The sequence below is a fragment of the Pseudochaenichthys georgianus genome, chromosome 17, assembly GCF_902827115.2.
Source record: "Pseudochaenichthys georgianus chromosome 17, fPseGeo1.2, whole genome shotgun sequence".
Classification (NCBI taxonomy): Eukaryota; Metazoa; Chordata; class Actinopteri; order Perciformes; family Channichthyidae; genus Pseudochaenichthys; species Pseudochaenichthys georgianus.
The window spans coordinates 7,386,796-7,409,662 of record NC_047519.1 but is presented as its reverse complement, the minus strand read 5'-3'; the positions used below and the strand labels follow the sequence as shown (position 1 = coordinate 7,409,662).

At 41.0% G+C, this 22,867-nt stretch overlaps 3 protein-coding genes across 4 annotated transcripts; 2 read left to right on the top strand and 1 right to left on the bottom strand.

Annotated features, from left to right (window-relative positions):
* Positions 1-2,802: 2,802 nt before the first annotated feature.
* Positions 2,803-14,502, top strand: LOC117462211 (transcription factor Sox-14-like). 2 transcript variants are annotated; one of them, XM_034104332.2, is made up of 2 exons: positions 2,803-3,515; positions 13,015-14,502. In XM_034104332.2, the coding sequence occupies exons 1-2, from the start codon at positions 2,803-2,805 to the stop codon at positions 13,154-13,156; spliced, it is 855 nt and encodes a 284-aa protein (XP_033960223.1). In that variant the 3' UTR covers positions 13,157-14,502. The 2 variants fall into 2 exon arrangements, with proteins under 2 accessions (XP_033960223.1, XP_071062314.1); XM_071206213.1 differs by lacking the exon at positions 13,015-14,502 and having other exon boundaries at positions 2,803-4,026.
* Positions 7,049-11,912, top strand: cldn18 (claudin 18). Its single transcript, XM_034104333.2, has 5 exons — positions 7,049-7,501; positions 9,647-9,811; positions 10,996-11,137; positions 11,221-11,334; positions 11,436-11,912. Exons 1-5 carry the CDS (start codon positions 7,282-7,284, stop codon positions 11,521-11,523), a joined length of 729 nt encoding a protein of 242 aa, XP_033960224.1. The 5' UTR covers positions 7,049-7,281; the 3' UTR covers positions 11,524-11,912.
* Positions 14,276-22,667, bottom strand: selenof (selenoprotein F). Its single transcript, XM_034104331.2, has 5 exons — positions 22,556-22,667; positions 20,545-20,712; positions 17,240-17,303; positions 15,689-15,738; positions 14,276-15,499 (listed from the first exon to the last, which is right to left on the bottom strand). Exons 1-5 carry the CDS (start codon positions 22,601-22,603, stop codon positions 15,368-15,370), a joined length of 462 nt encoding a protein of 153 aa, XP_033960222.1. The 5' UTR covers positions 22,604-22,667; the 3' UTR covers positions 14,276-15,367.
* Positions 22,668-22,867: the final 200 nt, after the last annotated feature.

Here is a 22,867-nt window from a genome sequence, read left to right as displayed (position 1 = left end):
CATTTCTTTTTGTCGGGGAGCCCTTTGCGATGCTAACTTCCAGGTCAGCCAACACAAATAAATCATCAATGCAACACTCAATAAACACAACTTTTATTATATCTGAAGCGTAAATGCAATTTCCAGTGAAAAGCTAACTTTAGGCTTTGAAGGAATTACAGCACGGTCACATGACTTCACCACCGCTAAGCTAAAGGCGGCTAATGTTCGGCATTATGATGTGTACCTTTCTCGTTTAGCCACTTGTTAGCAACCGCTGTTTTTATGAATCATCGAAGCTTCAGACATTTACCATCAAGGTATTTACTGACATATTTTATGTCGTAGAACAAAACGAGAACATCTCTTCGGCTTGTGATAAACACATTGCCTTTGAAACGAGGGAACCAGGAGTGGTATAATGCTGACTCATTTCCAGATTTTAGGACTCATTCCTGCACCACTCCATAAACTCCTAGCTTATCTTCTTATAAGTACATACACGCACGCCGTATACTTTATACTTAACTTATCGCTCAGACTTTTCTCCATCAATGTCATTTCAATAACAGGCAAGGTGGCTACATTTGATCAGATAAAATATAGTAATTATGAAAACTGTAACAAGCAATGAGTCACCCAGGGTCAGGGAATTATGGCTGTGATTAATATTGATTTTGAAAATAATGGAGAAGGGCGAGGTGACACATATTGATATATAGGAAAGCTGCATGGCATCATGGAAGGAATATAAAATAGTATTTGTGTTGGCTTTGGGTTTTAAAAAGTACAGATTGCGATTTTGCAACAAAAATGGAGGCAAGTTTGGGGTAGTATTGGTTCCTTCCTTGGTTGGATTTGCGAGGTCTAGCCATGAGAGCAAAGTCAGGGTAAGAATTTTCAAGGTAAACCAATCAAATGCCGAATAGGGCAGGCCATGCCTTTGAGTTCATTCTGGATAATAATTAGCTGTGCACTTCTGTGAACATTTACTTGAAATCTACTCGTGGACGAGAGTTACGTTAGCATAGGTTAACTCATCCGAGCATCTTGTCCATAAGTATGGGGCATGATTCCTTCTGCTTTCTAATGGTTCCATTATATTGTCTTATGGGCAGAAATCTTTACAGACGATATCTCGAACACTTGGAAACTCACACCAAAACCATTTAGATTGATAATTAGCACCATACTTTAGAAATACTATGTATTTTTTGATGAAGGGGTAAACTGTCCATTTAAAAAGGTAGATTCCAGCCTGACAACTTTTTAACATTTTCTACAAGGATTCAGTATTTATCCCTCAAAATTGTATTCCTTGTAGTTTTGAAACAATATTTAGGCTTTTATGTTGGGACAACACAGTAACGCTGTATTTTGCAGGTATCTATAGTGTCCTAATTATTTTCTTGAAAGTTTTTCTTCAGATATTTCTGTGTGTAGCCTACTTTGTACATGATGCACTTACCTGCATTGTGCATGGATTTTGTCATGAAGCGTCTCGGCGCTGGGCTCCGCTCAAAATAGGATTCAAGTCTATTTTTCGACGCGACGCGAGGAGTTGCAGAGGCGCCGGGCAGGAAATGGACCGTTCAGAGCATCCGGCCCATCCCCAAAATAAACTAATTTTGCAGACCCTATCCCTCCGTATAGTCTTTCAAGTAGGAGGAGAAATGCCAGCGTTCTCCTCCGGTTTACAGTCACTGCGTAAATTATATATAGAATAATTATGATGATGAATGCATTTTTTTACCACTGAAATACAGCAACACATCTTTGATTCATGTCGTTTATAACTGGAATATTATTATTATTAACTTTGTCTGCACAAAGTAGCCTGCAGGAAATATGCCCAAATCAACAAAAACTGCGAGCCGGCAGCCAAGACGCTCCGCTTCTGAAATGCTTCTGAAACGCGCCCGGTAGGGTATGACGCCGGAGGAGGCCGGACCAAACCCGTGGCGCAGCCGTAACATGCCGCAGCCGTAACATGCCGCAGACGGACCCGGTGGAATCTAGGGACCCTAGATTGTGGAAATGACCCTAGATTCCACCGGTGCTTCATTTTGACACTTCTCAGTTGGAATTTTTAAGCACTCAAAATTGCAAGAGTAAGAAAGGATTTCTTTGTTTTTTATGTTTTTTTAAATTTAGAATAAATCCAAGTAATAATAAAAAATTGAGATATTCATGAACTTTAGTATCTCTAAAGTCCTGGCTACACCCCTGATGTATTGAATGATGGTCACATGACTTTGTAGAGTAGCAACTTCCTTTGAGATATTCTCAAATAAACAATCATTCCAAAACAACTTACTTTCTCACCAAGCCCTTACTAAACCTTCTAATGTCCAGTGTTTATATGCAACATTATTATTATTCACTGGTTTCCTGATTGTCTGCACTTGCCTCAGATATTAGAGGGAGAAGAGGGAGTCCCTCAGAAATGTTGAACAGTCACTTATTCTTTCTGAAGGGATTACAGTGCGCTCCCTCATTCCCATTGGCTTGGCCCACGGTGACAGTGGTGATGAGTGTCTGCCATGCCCAGCATCCTCCATAACAAGCTTCCAACTTGGTCCTGTGTGACTCCTATTCACGCAGGCAGGCTTTGCTTTCTATGTACGTTCCTGTCACACTTTGTGCAAATGCTTGAGTTAATCTGGAATTACAGTTTGTATTATTTTTGAAAAGAGACAGAGAAACATTTGACCACTTTTCCTTTTACGCACAAGGAGCATGCGCTTCTTGGAGAGGTGACTTTATCCAAAGTCCAGCTGGTACATATTTTATTTTTTTATAATTAATGTGCCAGCTTCTGAGATGGCAAAACCTTTAGATCATATCAAAAGACCCATGAATGCGTTCATGGTGTGGTCCAGAGGCCAGAGGAGGAAAATGGCCCAGGAGAACCCAAAGATGCACAACTCAGAGATCAGTAAGAGACTTGGCGCAGAGTGGAAGCTGCTCTCCGACTCGGAGAAGCGCCCTTACATCGACGAGGCCAAGAGGCTGCGGGCTCAGCACATGAACGAGCACCCGGACTACAAGTACCGACCCCGGCGCAAACCCAAGAGCCTCCTGAAGAGGGACCGCTTCCTTTTCCCGTCTTTGCTCGGGGACGCAGAGCATTTGAAGGGATTTTCCATGGACTCCTTCCTTATCCCCGGGGATAAAACCAGAGCTTTCTTCGCTCCCGTCTCCTCCTCTTCCTCCTCCTCCTCCCCTTCTTCCTTCTCGCTGCTGGAGCCCGTGGCGCAGTTCAGCACCGGAGCTTTCCAGCGCATGGCGCATGAGATCCCGCACGCTCTGGCGGCCGGCGCTCTGCCCTACAGCACGCACAGCTTCGGATACCAGACTGCCGGAGGGCTCGGGGCTCTGGCCTGCCACGGACAGCACTCCCACAGCCACCCGTCCCCCTCCGGCCCCGGGTACGTGGTGCCGTGTAACTGTAGCGCCTGGTCCGCAGCCGGGTTACAGCCGCAGGTCGCCTACATCCTCTTCCCTGGAGGGGTGCCCAAGGGCGGCATGGACTCGTACACTTCCCCCAGCTCCAGTGTGTGACGCGCGCGCACAACATGGGAAAGTTTGCACATACAGGAACTCTCCATTAAATATGAGAAAAATAACCAGAACAATACATGTTTCTATCCTGAACATATCACAGCAAATAAGATATGGATATGTTTCCATAGATGTTATTTCAAAATGTCAGAAATGCTGCATACTGAGAAGCAAAAACACTTAGTCTCCATACGCTACCAGGTTAATGCACAGTAAAGATTTGTGTTAAATATGTTATTTTGTTACTCTTTTGAGAAATGCAACTTCAAAATAAAATTCACTGGCACACTTTCTATATAACTGATAACAAATCCACACTGCAGTCACTACAATTAAAAGCTGATGAGAATGTATTATTCTTTTGACCCAGGCATAAAAAACTCTTCTAAATAATAATAAGACATTTAACTTGGAGGCACCGGTGAAAACAGCAACATATTATAGGCTACATTAATTCATTTGGACAGTAGCACCTGTTTGTACTTCGTCTGTATTTAGTTTTTCTTTTGAACATAATAAATGGTAACAAAAAACATAAATGGATTTGGTTTTTACTTTGGAGCTTTTTCAGAAGTGTAAAGAATGTCTTGGCGTTTTTATTAGCAGATGCATCAGATGCTGTTCAATGAACCAAATGTAGGGAAGTTATACTTTCATTGACATTAAGTTTGTATTCTGGAGGATTCACATTGCTCTGATTATCAATGTGTTATTTCTTGTATAAGATGTCTTGTTTTGTCAGACATCAGTTGTGACAATAGGTTTGTTTTCCTGTTCTGACCATGCAGCTCTAATTAAACAGGCGGATTGATAACAACACGAAAGTCAAAATGATTTAAATATAATGCAAAAAAACAGAAGTCCACGGAGTCGACAGACATAACAAGGTTACATTTGGTCCCATCGTGCTGTATGAGTTTCGCTGTGAGTTTGTGAGAGCGAGCTCTTGATAAGAGAAGAATAGAAACTTCTCTCTGCCCGTGTTGTTGACAGAGTGATAAGAAGAGAAGTTGAATCATGGAAATCTGCTGTTTGTTTTCAAAATGAGTAAGAAGGAAGTCACAACACTGAAAGCACTGAGCTCAGTCTCTGTGTGACCACTCACAATCCTCAGACTAAGGACCTGACCGGATACATCACTTTGGGTCATCATTTCTATATTAAATATGACACACCAGTCCTTGTATGGGCATGTATTCTGATGTTGTATTCAATGGTTCTTATAGTGTCACAAGTGACCTTGAGCAAAACACCAACATCTTGGCAGGATGCAGCTGAAGTGCGTCAGAGTGAAAGGACACACCTGAGGCCTAATATGAACTTAACTTCTGTCCAGGCTAACGTGATCACTTCTTGTGATTGTGTTGCTTTCTTTCTGGTATCTCTTGTGCTGTATCTGAGTCAGTGGCTGTAGAAGTATTTATTGAAGTAAAATTAGTAATATACATTTTCCTTTATCCAAAATGTCATCCAGTAAAGTATTATTAGTCCTCCTTGCGGCAATTACAAACACTCCGGAGGGTCGTATTCACAAATAGAAATGTGTCTCTCAGAATCGAAAGGGAAACATGTATGGGGAAAACACAAAAGCAGTGTACACAATTTAAACCAATTAACCAATTAAGGATAACCTGATGTGTTTTAGACTCTAAAACAAAAAGATTTTACATTTGTTGCAGCAGATATCACTGTACAATCATTTGACAGCGAGGGGAATACGGTTTTATAATGAAAACTTCGAGATCGGAAATCACCCGGTGAGGGATGACGCTAACTTTACATAGGGGGGAAAGACATACACGTTCTCCTGCATGGCGAGACCTCAAATCATCTTCGTAATATCTTTCAAACTAGATCCTACACCTCCACTGACTGGATTCTAAAAGTACAATATACACTTCTCGCTAGAAATCTAATCAAAAAGCATTTTAATGGCCAAACTATTCTACAATTTATGATTTTCCAGAGAGGGTTATTTGTGAATATACGTTTCTTACACGACCACTACAGGTGCTAAACTTTAAAACGTGACTATAGGTCGTAATAAACTGCTGAACAATCGACCTATTTGGTCGTGTTCTGGAGGAGGACCGGCTGGTATTACCAGAAGTAGTTTTCGTCATGCAGACGATCATCACTGTCGGTGAGTATTTGCATTATTGTATCATTATTACTGACGTTTCATGTAAGAGCCGCTTGTATGTTAAGGTTAAGCTCATCTCAACAACTTCAAATACTTTTGGTGGTTTTACTTGTTATAATGTGTTATATTTGATATATTCATTATGTTTTCCATGTAAAATGTTAATTTGAAAAGGAACTAAAGCTGGTGATGAGACATCCCAAAATAAAGAATTCATATTTTCCCTATAGGTGTCAATAAGTAAGTGCACATTTTATTCTCCAAAAACATAATACATTATTTATTTATTTTAAAAAACAATATACAAATTATAATAAAAATAAATAAGATCTACAAAATAATTCTTACAACAAGCTCTGTGAATTATCTTAGTAACTGGGTCATGGTTTCTGGAAAGAGACACTGGAGTGCCATCCAGTTTCATTATAGTGGAGCGAAGGCAGACATCTCTATGGTCAATATGTCCAACACTCTATATTAATACAGTGGTTCTCAAATGGGGGTACGCGGACCCCTAGGGGTACGTTGGAGTACTGCAGGGGGTACGTGAGATTTATTTTATGTTAATGAAAAAGAAAAAAAGAAAAAATAGATAAATATAGCAATTTTAGGAAAAGTTTGAGCAGTGTGGGTTTTATATTAATAGACTAGAGTTACACATATTTTAAAACGCGAAGTGTAATAACTGCAGTTTGCCTCCCTGTCACTGAGAATGACAAAGATCCTCAGTGAAGCACAAGCCCATGTTTCACTACATCGTAAGTACAACTTATTAAACGGATCAGTTCAATGCAACTAATGTCGTCTATAGTGTTATTGCATAATGTTAAAATTGGTTTGCCATGAATTTAGTGATGGATTGTAAACATTTGAAATGTAGCATTTAAGTGTTTATCAGTTACTATAGCTCTTTATATAGGCTTTTTTCCCCTAACAAATAGTTTTTGCGCTGATCAGGGGGTACTTGGCTGAATTTCTTTTTCAAAGGGGGTACATTATTGAAAAAAGTTTGAGAACCACTGCTCTATAACACACTCCTAAACAAAACAGATTGTCAAATATGACTGCAAGTGAGAGTAAAACATTTCACTTTGATTTGTGATTGAACTCTATCTTTAAATTAATGTAATGAAGTAAAAAGTACAATATTCCCCTGTAAAATGTCCTAAAATACTCAAATGTTTACTTAAAAATACAGAACTCGAGTTAATGTACACACTCAGCTCTGCCTCATGCATGATGTTGTTGTTTGTGACTGTGTTGTCACGGTTGTTCCCTCTCTCTCTCAGTGTTGGCGGTTGACCTGTGATTCAGTTTCCTGTGTTTACATTCAAACAGTAAGTTCTCATTTGGGTGCCAGGTGCTCCTATCACCACTGTGTCCACACCTCAGCACAGGGCCCAACCCATCACTGCATCACCCACTGAAGCCCAGCCGCCTCCACCCAGCACCACTCTGCCCTCTCCATTCTCCGCCTGCACACCGTCGGCACCTCACGTTTACATTTGCAGCTCAAATTTAAACCTTGATCTATTTAATCTGGGCTCAAAGCATCCTGCCAGTTTATTCCCTAACTTCTAAAGGAGGAGACCACGATGGCGCCTTCAGTTCTGCAGAATGGGGGCTTTATTCTGGGTTTGGTTGGAGCAGCAGCCCTCATCGCAGCGACCGCCATGAACAACTGGAGCGTGAAGGACAGGCAGGGGGACGTGGTGACGTCCGTCTACACCTACAAGGGTCTGTGGAAGGACTGTGAGACGACGTCCTCGGGGTTAACTGAGTGCCGTCCGCTCTACGGCCTGCTGGGATTCTCAGGTAGGAAGACTCTCAATTTATATTTAATATGCAGAGATTCTCCAGGAAGTAACTGTTTGAATTCAAACTAGTTTAGTTCATTGCTTTTCTGTTAATTAAACAAATGTGACAACAAAGTCTCCTTTATCCGTCTTTTGAGGGAAATTAAAACAGTTCCATTTCAACCTTTATCAAGGCTGCTGTGGCTCAGGGGGGAATTGGGTGTCTGCCAATCAGAGGGCCAGTGGTTTGATCCCCAGTCCATGCAGTCCACATGCTGAAGTGTCTTTGAGCAAGATACTTAACCACCACATTGCTCCCGTGTACGGCATTTCTACGCTTTTAAAGTGTACGTAAGTTGATTTAGAGGGTCAGATAAACACATGTAATGAAGTGGAGATGCTGATTGGAGGACCCGGGATCAAATGGCCTGGGACCATTTGCCGCATGTCACTCCCTCGGCTTCCCCCTTTCAACTCTTTCACTATAATAAGGGTTTCAAAGAGATGCAGAGCTTCCCTGATTCAAACTCCAAAGCGTAACACAGATAAAGGAAGTTGTTCCCAAACAGTCAAGAAGTGGGATAACAGGGAAGTTCTCTCAATACGTTCAAAGTCCTTCAAATTAGAGAAAAGGGAAAAAAAGGCATTCGTTTTTGGATACCCCTGTCGAACAAGTGTTTTTTTAGTCCTTTCATATGCCGAGTTTTCAAAAGGGCGTTACTAGTTTTGTACCCACACAGTCAAGAGCTGGCGTAACAAGGAAGTGCCCTCACTACTTTCAAGATTGTAATATAAGAGGATCAAACCCTGTACAAAGGCTTTTGGTTGTGGATATCCCTACCCGTGGTAGGACAAAGCACAACCATGTTTTTTGCAATGTAATATATGTCGTTTTTCAAAGGGCATTATTAGTTTTTATCAAATGGTTATTTGAGTCTGGTTCAGTTACAGAGTTTCCATGGCGACACGTGTGAGCAAAAGGCCGTCTCTTCTCTCGTTGGGTCCACAGTGGGAAATTAGCACGTTTTTCCCACCGACTAAATGGTTGGATATTGTTCACATTTTACAGACACATCTCAGGCTGATATTCGTTTCTGGATAATGCCATTATTTTTTCTGGTTTGTATTACTTCCTCTCTGTTGTGCTAGAAGTGATTGAGTCAGTAGTGGAAGAAGTATTTACTAAAGTAAAAGTACTAATACCACACTATAAAAAATACTCCTTATAGCTATTTAAAACGTAAAGGTCCTCTATTATACTCTTTTTCAACAATATATTATAGGTCTCAGATATACAAAACATGTGATTGGCTGAAACACCAAACAGATCATTGTAGCATGCCAGATACCCCTCTGTTTCACAAGTGCTGATTCTGTGCGTGTAGCTTTAAATGCTAATGAGCTGAGAAGTGATTATTGATATTGGGCAATATAAATAAACATTGATTGATTGATTGATTGATTGATTGATTGATTGATTGATTGATTGGTTGGTTTATAACCTGATATTCAGGTATAAGGTGGGGGGGTGTTACCTGGTTGGGTATTGGCTAATGGTTACACAACCCAGAAAAACATTGTGACATCACAAACTGGTCAAAATCTGATCAGCTGATTTTCAGACCGTTTTTTATATAAATGGATCGGGACAAAAAGTGAGAATCTTCGTACCGGAAACTTTCAGAATTCTACACACGTACGTAAAAAGAGGTGAAAAACGGGATTTTGCATAATAGGTGACCTTTAACAAAAAACATGTAAACAGGTGATATGTTAAAACACTTTTCTTCATTGTCCTCAAACTGTTGCTCCGGCATTCAGCCCGCTCCTCCTATCAGTGTTTGCATTAGCACCGGTGCATTGTGGTCACTATGAGAGCCAGGCGGAGTCAACACAGTTATCAGAAACAGAGCAAACAGCAAGCAGACGCAGAGGGTAGGTCCTGCAGCACGTATGTGGGAGAGGGCAGAATACATACATCTGTCACCAACACAGACGACCAATGACTATGATTTACGTCTCACAATATGAGGTTTCAAATCTAAGGTCTAATGTCAGCTGCATTTCTTTGTCTCTTTGTGATGCAGAATATGATGCAGTGTGGAGCTTTTTGTTGGAGTAAGAAGTATTAGACTTAACATGATATCTATTTCACGTCCAATAGGAACCTTCCAGGCGGTGCGGGCCCTGATGATAGTGGGGGTGGTGCTGGGGGTCCTGGGGGCCGTGATATCACTGTTCTCTCTCACCTGCCTCTCGATGACCAGCATGGCTGACACCACCAAGGCCAAGATGAGCCTCACCGCCGGCATCATGTTCATCATCGGCGGTATGGCTACACATAAAACAATATCAGAATTGCCCTTTAAAGTGTGTTTCTCAAAGGAATACTTCACCCGTAAATAGATGGTTTGTCTATCAGTTACTCACCCTGTGTTGCTGCATTCAAAGTTTATTCATATAGCCCAATATCACAAATGTTACATTTGTCTCAGTGGACTTCACAGTTTGTGCACAATATCAGTATGACAATGCGACACCCTCTGTCCTTAGACCCTCTGTCCTTAGACCCTCTGTCCTTAGACCCTCACATCGTACAAGGAAACACTTCCAGAGAAAACCCACAGTTTAAAGGGAACATGGGAGAAACCTCAGGGAGAGCAGCAGAGGAGGGATCCCTCTCCCAGGACGGACAGACGTGCAATAGATGCCGTGTGTAAATTAAAAAGATATCAGGATCCACGACTCAGGATCCACGACTCAGGATCCACGACTCAGGATCCACGACTCAGGATCCACGACTCAGGATCCACGACTCACTCAAGTGTCACTTAACAGCACCAAAGGGCTCCAGAGGTTATGAACCAAATGATCATGTCTTGTCGTGATACCGGGTTGCATGTAGTATATATATTTCCTTCTCCATCTTCTGTTTAATAAAAGAGCTGAGAATCTGAGGAATTGTACAAAAGCAGAAAAAACCTTGAGGAATTAAGTAAAACAGTATTAGTTTAGAACAAAACTACATCAAAACACACGTTTGCAATGTTACTAAGTAGATATTGAGTATCTCCATTTGATGCAACTTTATACTTCTATACATCTCAGAGGCACATTTTGTACTTTTGACTGATATACATTTCAGTTACAGATTTGCTATGCCCTTCCTGTCAAGAAAAACAATGCAGAAGTACTTTAGTACATTTTGCTGATGCAATTTACAGACTTTTTGTCAAGTAAGGTAGGACTTTTACTTGTACTCGAGTACTTTTAAATGTGGTATTAGTACTTTTATTTTCTAAATACTTCATTAAGAGCGGTGGAGTATAATCCAAGACTGATTTATCCACTCATAGGCTCAATACTATGATAGATAATAGTAAGTATAGTGAGCACATGGTGCGAGGCTTTGAATATATTGGTCATTAGCGACGGGAAGTGTTCCTTTAAGCCGACACATGAACAGTTTCTATGAAGTACATGACTTCCTGTCCCTCCATGCTCTTCTCTCAGGTGTGTGTGGCATCGCAGGAGCCTCCATCTACGCCAATCAGATCGTGGCCAGCTTCAGGCTCTCCACCAACCCCAACTACGGAGGCAACATGGAAGGAGGGATGGGGGGAGGGATGGGGGGAGGAATGGGAGGGATTCCCAGGTATGATGATTATATTGCTTGTTTTTTCATATCATCCATATTACTCCCGTGCTCGACTAAATGCATGCTGTCTGTCTCCACAGATACACATTTGGCCCCGCGCTGTTTATAGGCTGGATCGGAGGGGGCGTCCTGGTTATTGGGGGCATCCTGAAGTCCGTGGCCTTCAGGGGAATGGTGAAAGATGAAAAACCACAGTGAGTCCCCCACAGATTGATCATCTATAGGTGCCCCTTGAATACCTTTGAGTGTATGCTTTTGCTTATACAAACAACAACAATGTGCTCTTGTTCCTCAGGTACCCGGGGGTAGCGTACAAACCTCAGCCCCGCACCAAAAGCGCTCTGCCTGATCACCATTCAGAGGGAGCCAAGAATTATGTGTAACTTCTACCCTTCGAGCACCAACATGTTCTGTTTGCTGTTAGCTGTTCACATGCAGCGTTGTTGTGGGATTGTATTCCCATCTAGATGCCTTTTATGTGCATACAAATATGTCTTGATTAGAGTCAATATGTCTTATGTTGTAACAGCAGTTCAAAATCTATGGAAGCCAGTTCAAATGAAAAGAATAAAACCATGAAAAAAAGGTATTTTTTGTGCTGGATACAAAACTCTAGCAACAATAAGTCTGCACTCTTTGAAAAGCTTCCAGCTAATTGAATTGTGAAGATCTTTTGTAAGATTTTCACATTTCAAAAGTCTTTTTCACAAGAATGTCTCCATGGTTTCTATATTTTTACAAATGCTGAATGTAATTGAAGACTTTTTTTACTTGAGTGTTGTTAAATCATTTGATTTGTATAATAATAAAAGACTAATTTGTGAATGATGTGGTTTGAATGATTGTATCCTATAATGTTCATTTACCTGATTATGAACTTGTAAAACTCTTGTAATTGATGTTTGATTTATTCAAGACCTATGTTCACTAAGAGTAACAGATCTAAAGACAGCATGCAGTTATTGATGATGATCAAAAAGCACTGTTCCCGTCAACATGCAGGAGTTACATTGCTGCCCTTTGCTTTGCAGACTGCTAACTAAAATAACAGCAGAAGCGAGAGATGGTAAATTCACGTACAATATTTTTTAATAGATCAAGTATTTTCACTGCATCATGTTTTTTTGGTTCCTCTCAATTTCAGAGAATAACCGATCAAGAAATGCAGGGCCAAGTAAACTTCTCATTTTAAAAAGGGAAACACATTTTACTCCCAAATATGTACCCCAGTCAATATGTATACAAATGTTCATGTAGAATTTAACTTGTTTGTTTGTTTATATATATATATATATATACACACACACTTCTATCACTACATGCTTATTATGTGTTCAAATTGAGAACCATAAGTCTAGTGCACTATGTTTGTCAACTGGAGTACCGCAGGGCTCTATATTGGGCCCAATCCGGTTTAGTATGTACATAAATGATCTGCCTTCTGTGTGTGGAGATTGTGATGTATTAATGTATGCTGATGATACAGTTGTTTTTACTCATGGCAAACCCGCAGAAGAGGCTGCTACCAAGGTCACTGATGTGTTGAAGAATATTACATCCTGGCTTAACAATAATTGTTTGCAACCAAATGTCTCAAAGACAGTGTGTATGTTCTTCTCCAAGGGCTACAGCATTATAACAGAACAAGATGTTTTCTTTTCTGGGAGGAGACTTCGGGTTGTCTCAGAGTACAAGTACTTAGGAGTACATATTGACACAAACCTCAATTTCAAAACCCATATCAAAAAGGTCTGCAATAAAGTAAAGTTCAATCTGTCAAATTACAGATACATTAGAAACTTCCTATCATCTGCAGCAGCTAAGCTATACTTTCACTCAATGGTCCTCTCCCACATCAACTACTGTCTGATCAGCTGGTCTAATGCACACTCTACAGCTCTAAAACCACTGGAATCGCTGTATAAACAAGCACTCAAAACACTAGACAAAAAGCCATTCCGGTATCATCATTGTCACATAGTTAAAAAGTATAATCTGTTCAGCTGGGTCTCATAGTTTACAAAAACATCTGCTTAGTTTATAAGATCAGTCGTGGGTTGGCTCCTCCTCCTCTGGCTGGCTTTATCAGCCTAAAGTCCACCTCAACCAAAGTTACTAGAGGAGCGGCTAGGGGAGACTGCACCATCCCATTTAGGAAAAGCGCATTCAGCCAGGCTGTCTTTTCATTCCACGCATCCCATCAATGGAATTCAATACCACAACCAATAAGAGAATCCTCATCCTACTACACATTCAAGCACAGTGTTAAAAAGTGGCTCATTAATAATCAACAGTGTCAGCACTGATGTGTGGGTGTAGGTGTGTGTATGAGTGTGTATTGTAAATGTTTATTTATTTATTATCATAACTTGCTTCTATCTGTATTCAGTGATGTAATCTATTGTAAATGTGTACAATGGTATAACAATGTTGTGGTATTTTTATTATTGCTTTTAGGATGTCTATCACCATCTGGCAAAGGGACTATCGATGAAAACTAGTCTTTTGGCTAATTCGAGTACTTTTACATGTTTTTAATATGTTTATTAATGTACACTGTCCCTTGTTTTAAATAAATCAATTCAATTATAAGGGTTAAATCAGGGTGTCCCAGCTGAACTGCAGTACAGTGTCAGACCACTAGATGGCAGCAGATTCATGTGTATTTTAGCTTAGATTGTGAGATCAACTGTACTGGATAAAAAACATGTGCGAACATGTTTTTATTACATTTAGGGATGTCAAGAAGATATAAGGTTTCTTCACGGATTGTGATTTTTTTTTTTTAAAACCATCAAATTAAGTAGATTGTGGTGAACTTTCATTATTGGATTCATCCTAAATATACTTCCATAAAACTCAAAATCATGGTAGAGAAGTTCAAAATAGAGGCTGATGAATTATCATGCAAGATATAACGGGGCTTTATGCTAACCTGATGTTTTTCACTGCAAAAGGACTTCAAAAAGATCAAAATGTTTGTCACTCATCTTAAATAATGGTATATCCAAGTGCCATTGGAAGACTTTTAAGCATATTTTGATGATCATAAGGAAAGGACGATCAAATATGAAATGTTCATATCATTTCATGCTTGATTTCCACTATACAAAAAAAAGAATCTTTAGACAGAGATCCATCAGAGACTTTGTTTATTGTTGCATATTTAAACCTGACTCGCTCCAAAACAAGCATCAATATACGAGTCCAGTTTCTCTCCAGAGCAGAAGATGCTGAACACAACAAACATCAGAGCTCACATCCCAACACTGGTTTACTGTGAGCCCGTCACCAACGGGTGCTGCAGCAGAACATCTGCCACGGAGAGCAACTAGGATCCATTCGGACTATAAATCCCATCAGTCACAACGTTGAACCGTGTAAAAAAATAATCATACAAGAATATCAGACAGAAAGGGGGGGGTGTAAACTCCCACCGACAGACAACTAAACACTAATATGCATTAGGTTTTTTACTCTCTTTGATCCATGATCCATCTGTAATCTTCATTATTATTTGAGTGTGCCCAGCTGGGCTCTGTGATTAAGTCTTTCCTCACATAAGTTATTTGGTAGAATTCAGACATGAAATTCAGGATTTTCATACAAAAACAAAACAGTCACAAAGTGATTTAACAACAAGCCATGAAGGGCAAGTTGTGTACAAATTGGTAAATAATTCAAGGGTCGGTTCACCCAAAGTATTAACATAAAAAAAGAATCTCAGTAGCCCATTGCAGTCTCTAGCCATGCTGATAGTTTTGGTTTCATGTGCTTTGAGATTTACGTCACAACCTAATATGTGAAAATGCAAGAGTGTCTTTGGTCGGGATACTCAAAATATGTTTTATATTTAATGTATGCAAGAGTCAGAATTCTGAGAAAAGTCAGATGGATTTTCTGACTTAATCTAAGAAGCAAACCCCACTTTTGTTCAGAAATAAAAACATTTGGGCCTTGTCCCCTTCCATAGAATTGGGATCACTCTTCAGAAGAAAACAGTTCAACTGAGAATGTGTGACAGTGTGTTCGGGGGTCTATCCACAACGACAAGGATCATCGTTGTTGAATATTTGAAATGTAATGTCCAGTGCTGTGAACACTACAAACTGCATTTAGCTGAGGCTTCAATCTCAGGCACATCAAAGTGAATATCTGCATGGCTACACACCACTGGAGGTGTTTTCATTTGGGTGAATCCAGCCTTTAGGTAAAGACTAAAGGGTTCTATATCTGTTCTAATTTCTCACTGAGGAACTCCTCCACGCTGTCCGTGTTCCACTTGAGGATGCTGAGCTCTTCAGCCATGTTCCCGTTGTCGTCCAAAAGCTTTAGCACAGGATCCGAGCCTCTGACGTACTGCATTGTGGGAAACACAAGGAGGACTGGTGTTAGGTTTGAACTAATGGAAAACATTCTTAGAAATAGGATATGTTCGAAATAATTGGATTTTCTCTTTGAAATTGCATTTTCCTTCCACTCAAATGAAGCGTGATGTGTTGTTGTGCGATCATGACATCATGCTGGTACACAATCCGTCAGGCCTACCTTGATCTGAAGACCCTTGAACATCTTGGGCTTGTCACTCCTGACAAAAGCTGAGGAGATGAGAACAAAGAGACATGTGTCAGGTGATCAATCAGTCAATTAGCCTCTTCCTTCTAGAACTGAGGTTTGTGATTAGCAGCGACTGCTAGCCCTCCTGGGAATGTGCCGGTAACAGCCGCAGACAGTTGAGAACACAGAGGGCTACAGCTGACGCAAACAAACGGCAGCCATATGGCACAGACTCCAGGCAGACGTCTCCACCCCCCCCCACTGAGGGGAGCGGCAGGGACTCCATCTATGAAACCTGACACCGCATTAACCAAACGCTACACCGAGCGGGGAGGTCTACTCCCAACACACAGGGTCTCAAACCTTCAAGCCGGACCTCGGGGCGTTTTAGACCACCTGCTGCCAAACAGTGATTTCAAGAGGACACACACGTGAGACGTCGACACAGAATCACACAAAGCACCAGCTCAGCTGCAGCCGTCACCGACAGGAGAGAGCGGAACATACGCCGGGCCGATGGGGCCTTCAGGTCCTCGGATGCTCCCGTTTCCACTATTGGAAAGATGCTCAAGTTGTTTTGTGTAGCCATGCAGATATGTTCACAACAAAAGCGTGGTGTCGTTAATTCCTTATAAAATAAATGTAGTAGACACACGGAATGTGTTCTCACGTTCACAAGAGTTTCCCCAGTCAGGCAAACTTCTTCTGGTTATTGCGACACCACGTGAACACAGCCGAAATTAACTCATTCATTCTCACAATAATAACACACGTGAAAAAGACATGTGCACCTGCGTGGTGATGTGGTACACGGCTGAATAGGTTCTCCCTTGGACAATGCCACAGACTCTGACCACGTCTCGTGATAATCAGAACCCTAGTCCTGCTGATGGAAGACGAGCGAGCCAAACCCCTGGTGGGGGTCCCAATGGAATGAAGGTTACTGACAGAGTGAACTAAGCAGGACGCACCTCAGTGGCTGCCACGATAACAGCTGTTCAAAATGATAGAAAAGCCTCAGGGTTTCATTTGTTATCGGCTCAGGATACACTGGATAAATACTTTACTAAAGGAAAGGAGATAATAATTATATATATATCCTTTATTTAACCAGGTAAAATAACTGATCACCTGAGCACCATTTGGCTGTCACGGAAACAACCAAGTGTGACGACAAACGCGAATCATGCAAGTTATGGTGCTCATTAAGCGTCGTTATGATATAACTTGCCAAAGTGCTTTAAACGTTTAACTTTAAACCAAAAGGCGACCTATAAAATGATCAAATCAAGTTTCAGTGTTTATTGAATTAGGCGGTGTTGCTAAAGCTATTTTTCTTAATTCAACATGTTTCAAAGGTGATTGTTCAGGCCTAAAGTTATGCATATATTGCATCAACTATTATTTATTCAAATAGTTTCATACAATCATATTCATTGGTATTAATGCGAGTGAGAAGGCGCGCGAGTAACCATGAGATTCACTACTCATTGCCTCCTGGAACGGGTAGAGATATCTAACATGTCCGAGCGGAAGACTTACCTTGGACTTGGGGGAACCGCCCCAATTTTCATCCACACACCTCCAGGATGGCCCCAGGGTAGAGCTGTGTACACACACACACACACACACACACACTAAGTTAGAGGAAATCGGAATGTCACAGCAGTTTTCAAAGAGCATGGTCTGCTGGCCGTCTCAGGGAGGAGGGTGGTAAATGGCGCGGTTGCCCTGTTCACGCGGCACTCTGTCTTTCTGTAAACAATCCAGCAGTGGTGAAATGTAATCTCCGTGCTTTTCATTTGAGCACGCATGGCAGACCTGAGACGTCACGACTGTGTTGAGAGCAGGAAACTGGGGGACCGCCGCTCTAACTGGGCTCATTGGAGCATTTTAACATTTCAAAAGACTCCTAATTAGCCACTCCCCCGTCTATATGTGTGTAGCATTATAAGCACTCATACTTCCATCCATGCCTTTTCTGCATCTTACTTTTATGAACTCAAACTAAGAGAAACTAAGCTCACTTCAGCTTCAATGAAAAGGGTGATATTTTGAAATGACAATAGCAGTAGTGAAGTTTGCACAATAGAATGGTTTACATGTTGCAGTTGTTCGATTGCTTCACTACATAAGACTCGTGTTTTTTTGTGGGGCCAAAACGTATAAATGTAAATACCTTTCCAATCAATGAAAAATAAATAAATATCGTGATCATTTGTGAAAATACCACCATATGAGTTTTTGGTCATACCGCCCAGCACTAACTTACAGGGCTGCATAGTGCCTTTAAGAGCTTTGGCGTATTCTACGAAATCCATTCAACACATCCAGGACATGTTTGTGTTGATTTGATAAATAAACCCTGACGAAAGCAATTCTAGTAATCAATGCTTCTCTAGATTGAAAGTGATACTCCATTAAAAATGTACCAGACCACACAGTCTGAGATGTATTGTGTTCTTCCTGCACTTGGTAGTTTACACTGTGTAAGCTGTGTAAAGCCTGACTTCATGGCCTTTTACGATATGATCTCTTCTCTCGAACATAACCCTGAAGTTACCCCGCTAACTCCAATAATGCTTCATAGGCCAGGCCACTGGGCAAACGTTGCAGGAACATCAGGAAACTGGATTTAACAACGACAACAAAACCATTAATTAATGCTTTGACAAGTCTGCAGACAGACGGCAGGCGAAAAACCCTTTTTTAAAATGCGTGTTTTCTAAATGGAGCTTGGCTAAGCTAACGTTATATATGCTCTGACCGTCCACACTCACAACAACGGCCTATACAGACCAGTATATAGTATATATATAAATATTAGGGCTGTCAAACGATTACAATTTTTAATCAGATTAATCACAGCTTAAAAATTAATTAATCATGATTAATCACCATTCGAACTTTGTCCAAAATATGACATTTATTTATGTATATTGTTATGGGAATGGAAAGATAAATGAAAGAAGGCGGATATATCCATTTAACATACGTATCTATGTTTATTATAACATTTTTCTGCATGTCAAAATGAAAGACAGCCCACACACCTATCGACAGAGGGGGGGGGGGGGGGGGTGAACGTTGTGATCAGCTGTTTTCAAAGATGTTCTATTGAGAAGACGATCACTACGTGACAAAAGTTTTCAAAACCGTGGCTACTGAAATCAATCTTACTAACTGCTGTCTGTGCAATTTACTCCACGCGAGTTGGCAGACTTTATTTTGCTTACTTTAACATCATTTTTCATGGTGGGGCTAAGCCATTTCTTGGTATGGGTGTAGCCTACCCCAGCCATACCCTGGCGCTGCCACTGGTGGCACGTATGGGGCGGGCCATTCTGCACATGCGTTAAATGCGTTAAATATTTTAACGCAATTAATTAAAAAAATTAATTACCGCCGTTAACGCGATAATTTTGACAGCACTAATAAATATATAAATAAACCAACGACTGTATTCTCCATGACACAGGCAGTCTGTGGTTTGTACTTGTTTAACTTCTGTCTAGTTTCTGAACAGACATGAGGAGCTGTGAGCTCTGAGTGCTAAGAGCTAACGGCTGATGTTGTTTTTCTGTGGTTCTCATCGAAGATGACGTCACGGCTTCGCCTACACTGCGTTACTATAGTTACTGCCCCAGCTACTAAACTGTAATGGAAACGCAGCATAAAGTGAGCCTGGCCTAACGAGGCCTAGCCATACTGAGCGAGGCCCTGCGGTGGAAATGTGCCATTAGAGAATGCCGAATAGTGACCCCCAGGGATGCTGAGGGTGCCAGGTGCTCAGCAGAGAAGCTCACATTTGAAAAAGTAGTAACTGAAATGCCATCCATACTCAGTGAATCTCACTAATCGACAAGGCTGCGAGATACGCCATTTCTCAGAGGGTTTAATGACACGGCACTGATGTCTATTGCCAGACTGAAAGAATTCTTAAATTCTTAATTGTTGCCGTCTGAGGAGAAAATGTGCTTAGTGACACCGTGGTTTCTGCCGGTAACCCTCGGAGACGGCCGACTGCTCTTCTAAGTGACATTTCCCCCTCAAATGCTGAGGAGGAAGGGGAGTAATCTTTCCTCTAAGTGTCTGTCTGAAACAGAGTTATCGTCAGGAGGTGTAATGAAGTGTGTGCTACACTTTCCCTAGGTGCTGTTGCTAGGATACCACACACGCTTCTGGGGGCTTTGCTTAATCAAAGAAGAGCTACATTGTTTTTCCACCATCACTTGACTCCGTGTTTATCCGTCAGAGCCCAGCAGGTAGGCCTTTTTCAATTTGCTGTAATCACGAGCGCGCAGTAAAACCCCCCACCGGTTACTCTGAGGTTTTTACTGCTACACTTGATATTTCAGCCCCAGTGGGGGTGTGACGCCGGGGTGAAGGAGCTCTGACTCAGAGAACAGGATTCACACAGAGTGTTTGTGTGGCAGCTCAGATCTGATGCACAGCTGCAAACAGTGTCAACAGACGCAGCGGCAGGGGGCCAACAACAGGTTGTTTTTAGTAGCAGTTCAAAGGCTGGGATCCTGTCAATAAAGGTGTCACATGTTGACACAGGGGTCATGCCAATGTTACTACTGTTCACCGAGGAGACTGTGAAGCTCAGGAAATGACTCGAGACACAATCTCAGACTCACACATTATTGCCATTTGTATCCATAACAACATTTAAGAATAATGATGCTTCAAGTCCACACGTTGTCTGTTATACTGCAACTCAATTAAAATATATGAATCAGAGGAGGTGGTGTTTTTTTTAACAAGGTTGTTGTAACGCGCTCCTCGCTGTGACTAAATCTCGCCAGCTAATGACTGCCCCCGGAGCGCTGTTCCCCCTTTACCTTGCGCGCTTCCATCTGGGCCTCCTGCTGGCAGCACTGCCGGCAGTCGGGCTGGAGCGTGGTGAGGCTGAACTCCCCGAGCAGGTCACAGGAGCTGCACAGCAGGTTGCTGGAGAACCCCAGCTCCCTGCACGCCTCAGACGACAGGTCGGCTCCGTAGGCCGACAGCTGGGGACAGGAAGGAGAGGATGAGCGTCACACAGAGAGGGAAAAATACAAGGCCAAGTTTTAGTGCTTAATTTTTATAAGCAGATGTGAGAGGATTAAAAAAAGGGAGAGCTGCAGGCCAAAAACAGCCGTTTCCCTTTTTAATTTTTTTTAGCGTTTTGACAAATATTCACTTTCTTGAACATACAGTACGCGTATAAATAATCTCTCAGTGGAAAGCGTTTGGTCACTTAGCGACACCTTTGTAGTGGGACTATTTATCCAGTGCACGAGAACGAGTTACTTTGCAGTGATCAAATCAAATAAAGTTTTATTTATATAGCACATTTATAAACGATTTTTGGTCGAGCCAAAGTGCTGTACATATAATAAAAATAGCCTACAGTAGAGACACTTTACAGCAAATACAACAGCACAGATTGTTCAGAATATCAGTATGAGGAAAACGACACCCTCTATCCTTAGACCCTCACATCGGAAAATCAATCAGTTTATTCATATAGCCCAATATCACACATTTTACAATTGTCTCAGTGGACTTTACAGTTTGTACAGAATATGACACCCTCTGTCCTTGGACCCTTACATCGGAACAGGAACAACTTCCAAGGAAACCCCCAGTTCAAGATTGATCTTATAGTTACATCAGATGTTCCTAAAATAATATTGATTGTTATTTAGCCTTTACTTATTGCATAGTAAGGAGATTGATGGAACTCTTCTTATATGCATAGTAATGAATATTATTATATTTGATTTCTGCTTATTACTACACCCTGAACCTTTAGTGATAACGCTTTGCAGCTAAACGCTTGGGTGCAAGAGAGCTTTCTGGTTAGAATGTAGGTAAACGGGTTCTTTCCGTTGATGTGTTCATCCTCTTTTGTAACAACAATCTAAACCGTTGTAACTAATATCCCAGTGCGTATTGAATAACAGAGGACTCAACTTATGTTGTTTGATACTTTGTTGTGTCAGTATTTCCTTGAAAGGCATGCTAATTAAGACTACCAAGCAGCTGTTACAGGATCCGTTTTCACTTTCAATATTTAAAACGAAGCTCAAGTATGACAAAGTACCACCTTTTTTGGTGAGCCGCTTTTGCCTCCTACATTTTAAGGGGAGGATCAATTAATGGATTGCCATAATCTTCCACAAAATAAGATCACAGAATAGCCTTAATGTGTGTGATTTCGTGGAAGAAATACTTAAGAGATACTGTCCCTTTTTGTCATATTCCTGTTTTTCCCACTTTTTAGTCGGAAACTAATAAATGCCAACTCACAAACAGACTTGTTTATGTATTCTGTGTAGTTTGAGGTTATGTTTAATAGGGCTTTAAATACATTAGGCTATATTTGCTGGGAAATAGTCCAACGTGATATTTATTTCGCATGCATAGATTTCTCGTTACAGTTCTGGAAAGCTTAAACTGGGAATAATATTGATGTTATAACTACTTGTATGCATTAGGGACTAATTTTATTAAGCAGGGAGCAGATTGTGACCAGCATACGTACATTTAGAACACCGGAAGTGTGGTTTACAGCTGCCTTTCTCTTGTAAAAACACACGTATTGTTACAGCAGCCGGGTAATACATGTATGGTTGATTAAAGTAAGTTAAAATAACAGTAAGCGGATAAATATGGAGACTAATGATGCTTAATTATCAGAATGAGATTTTGAGGATAAGCCACGTCATTATGAAGCTCGGGGCTCAGCAGGATGCGCGGCTCGCAAACTGAACATTACGTTACACAGTTGTCAGCTTTGATTACAAATTATATAACGAATTTCTTAAAGCGGCGACAACTGCACATGTTAAATGTTAATACACTCACCGTTTGTAAAAGCGACATAAGCCACAGGAGATACACCTCTCCCGACATTTTCGAACCTTTTACTGCTTTGTTAGCATAAAGGAAAAGCTACACTAAGGACCCCTTCATTTACCGAAGGGCTGCCCATCGCGCCTGATAAACTTGAGTCAAAGTGCATTACAAAAAAAGACTAACATATACAAATAATTTAAACCAGAGCCAATAGACAATACAATGTACAATAAAAAGACAATAGATGCTTGAACAATACAATATAATACAACCAAATAGAACAATACGAATTACAAAAGTAATACGAAATATAACCCAGAA

Coding starts and splice junctions, on each gene's coding strand:
- LOC117462211 (XM_034104332.2), top strand. CDS start 2,803: ATGGCAAAACCTTTAGATCATATCAAAAGACCCATGAATGCGTTCATG. Junction 3,516..13,014: donor CCCAAGGGCGGCATGGACTC/GTACACTTCCCC, acceptor CTGTCTGATCAG/CTGGTCTAATGCACACTCTA.
- cldn18 (XM_034104333.2), top strand. CDS start 7,282: ATGGCGCCTTCAGTTCTGCAGAATGGGGGCTTTATTCTGGGTTTGGTT. Junction 9,812..10,995: donor CATCATGTTCATCATCGGCG/GTATGGCTACAC, acceptor CTCTTCTCTCAG/GTGTGTGTGGCATCGCAGGA. Junction 11,335..11,435: donor GTGAAAGATGAAAAACCACA/GTGAGTCCCCCA, acceptor CTTGTTCCTCAG/GTACCCGGGGGTAGCGTACA.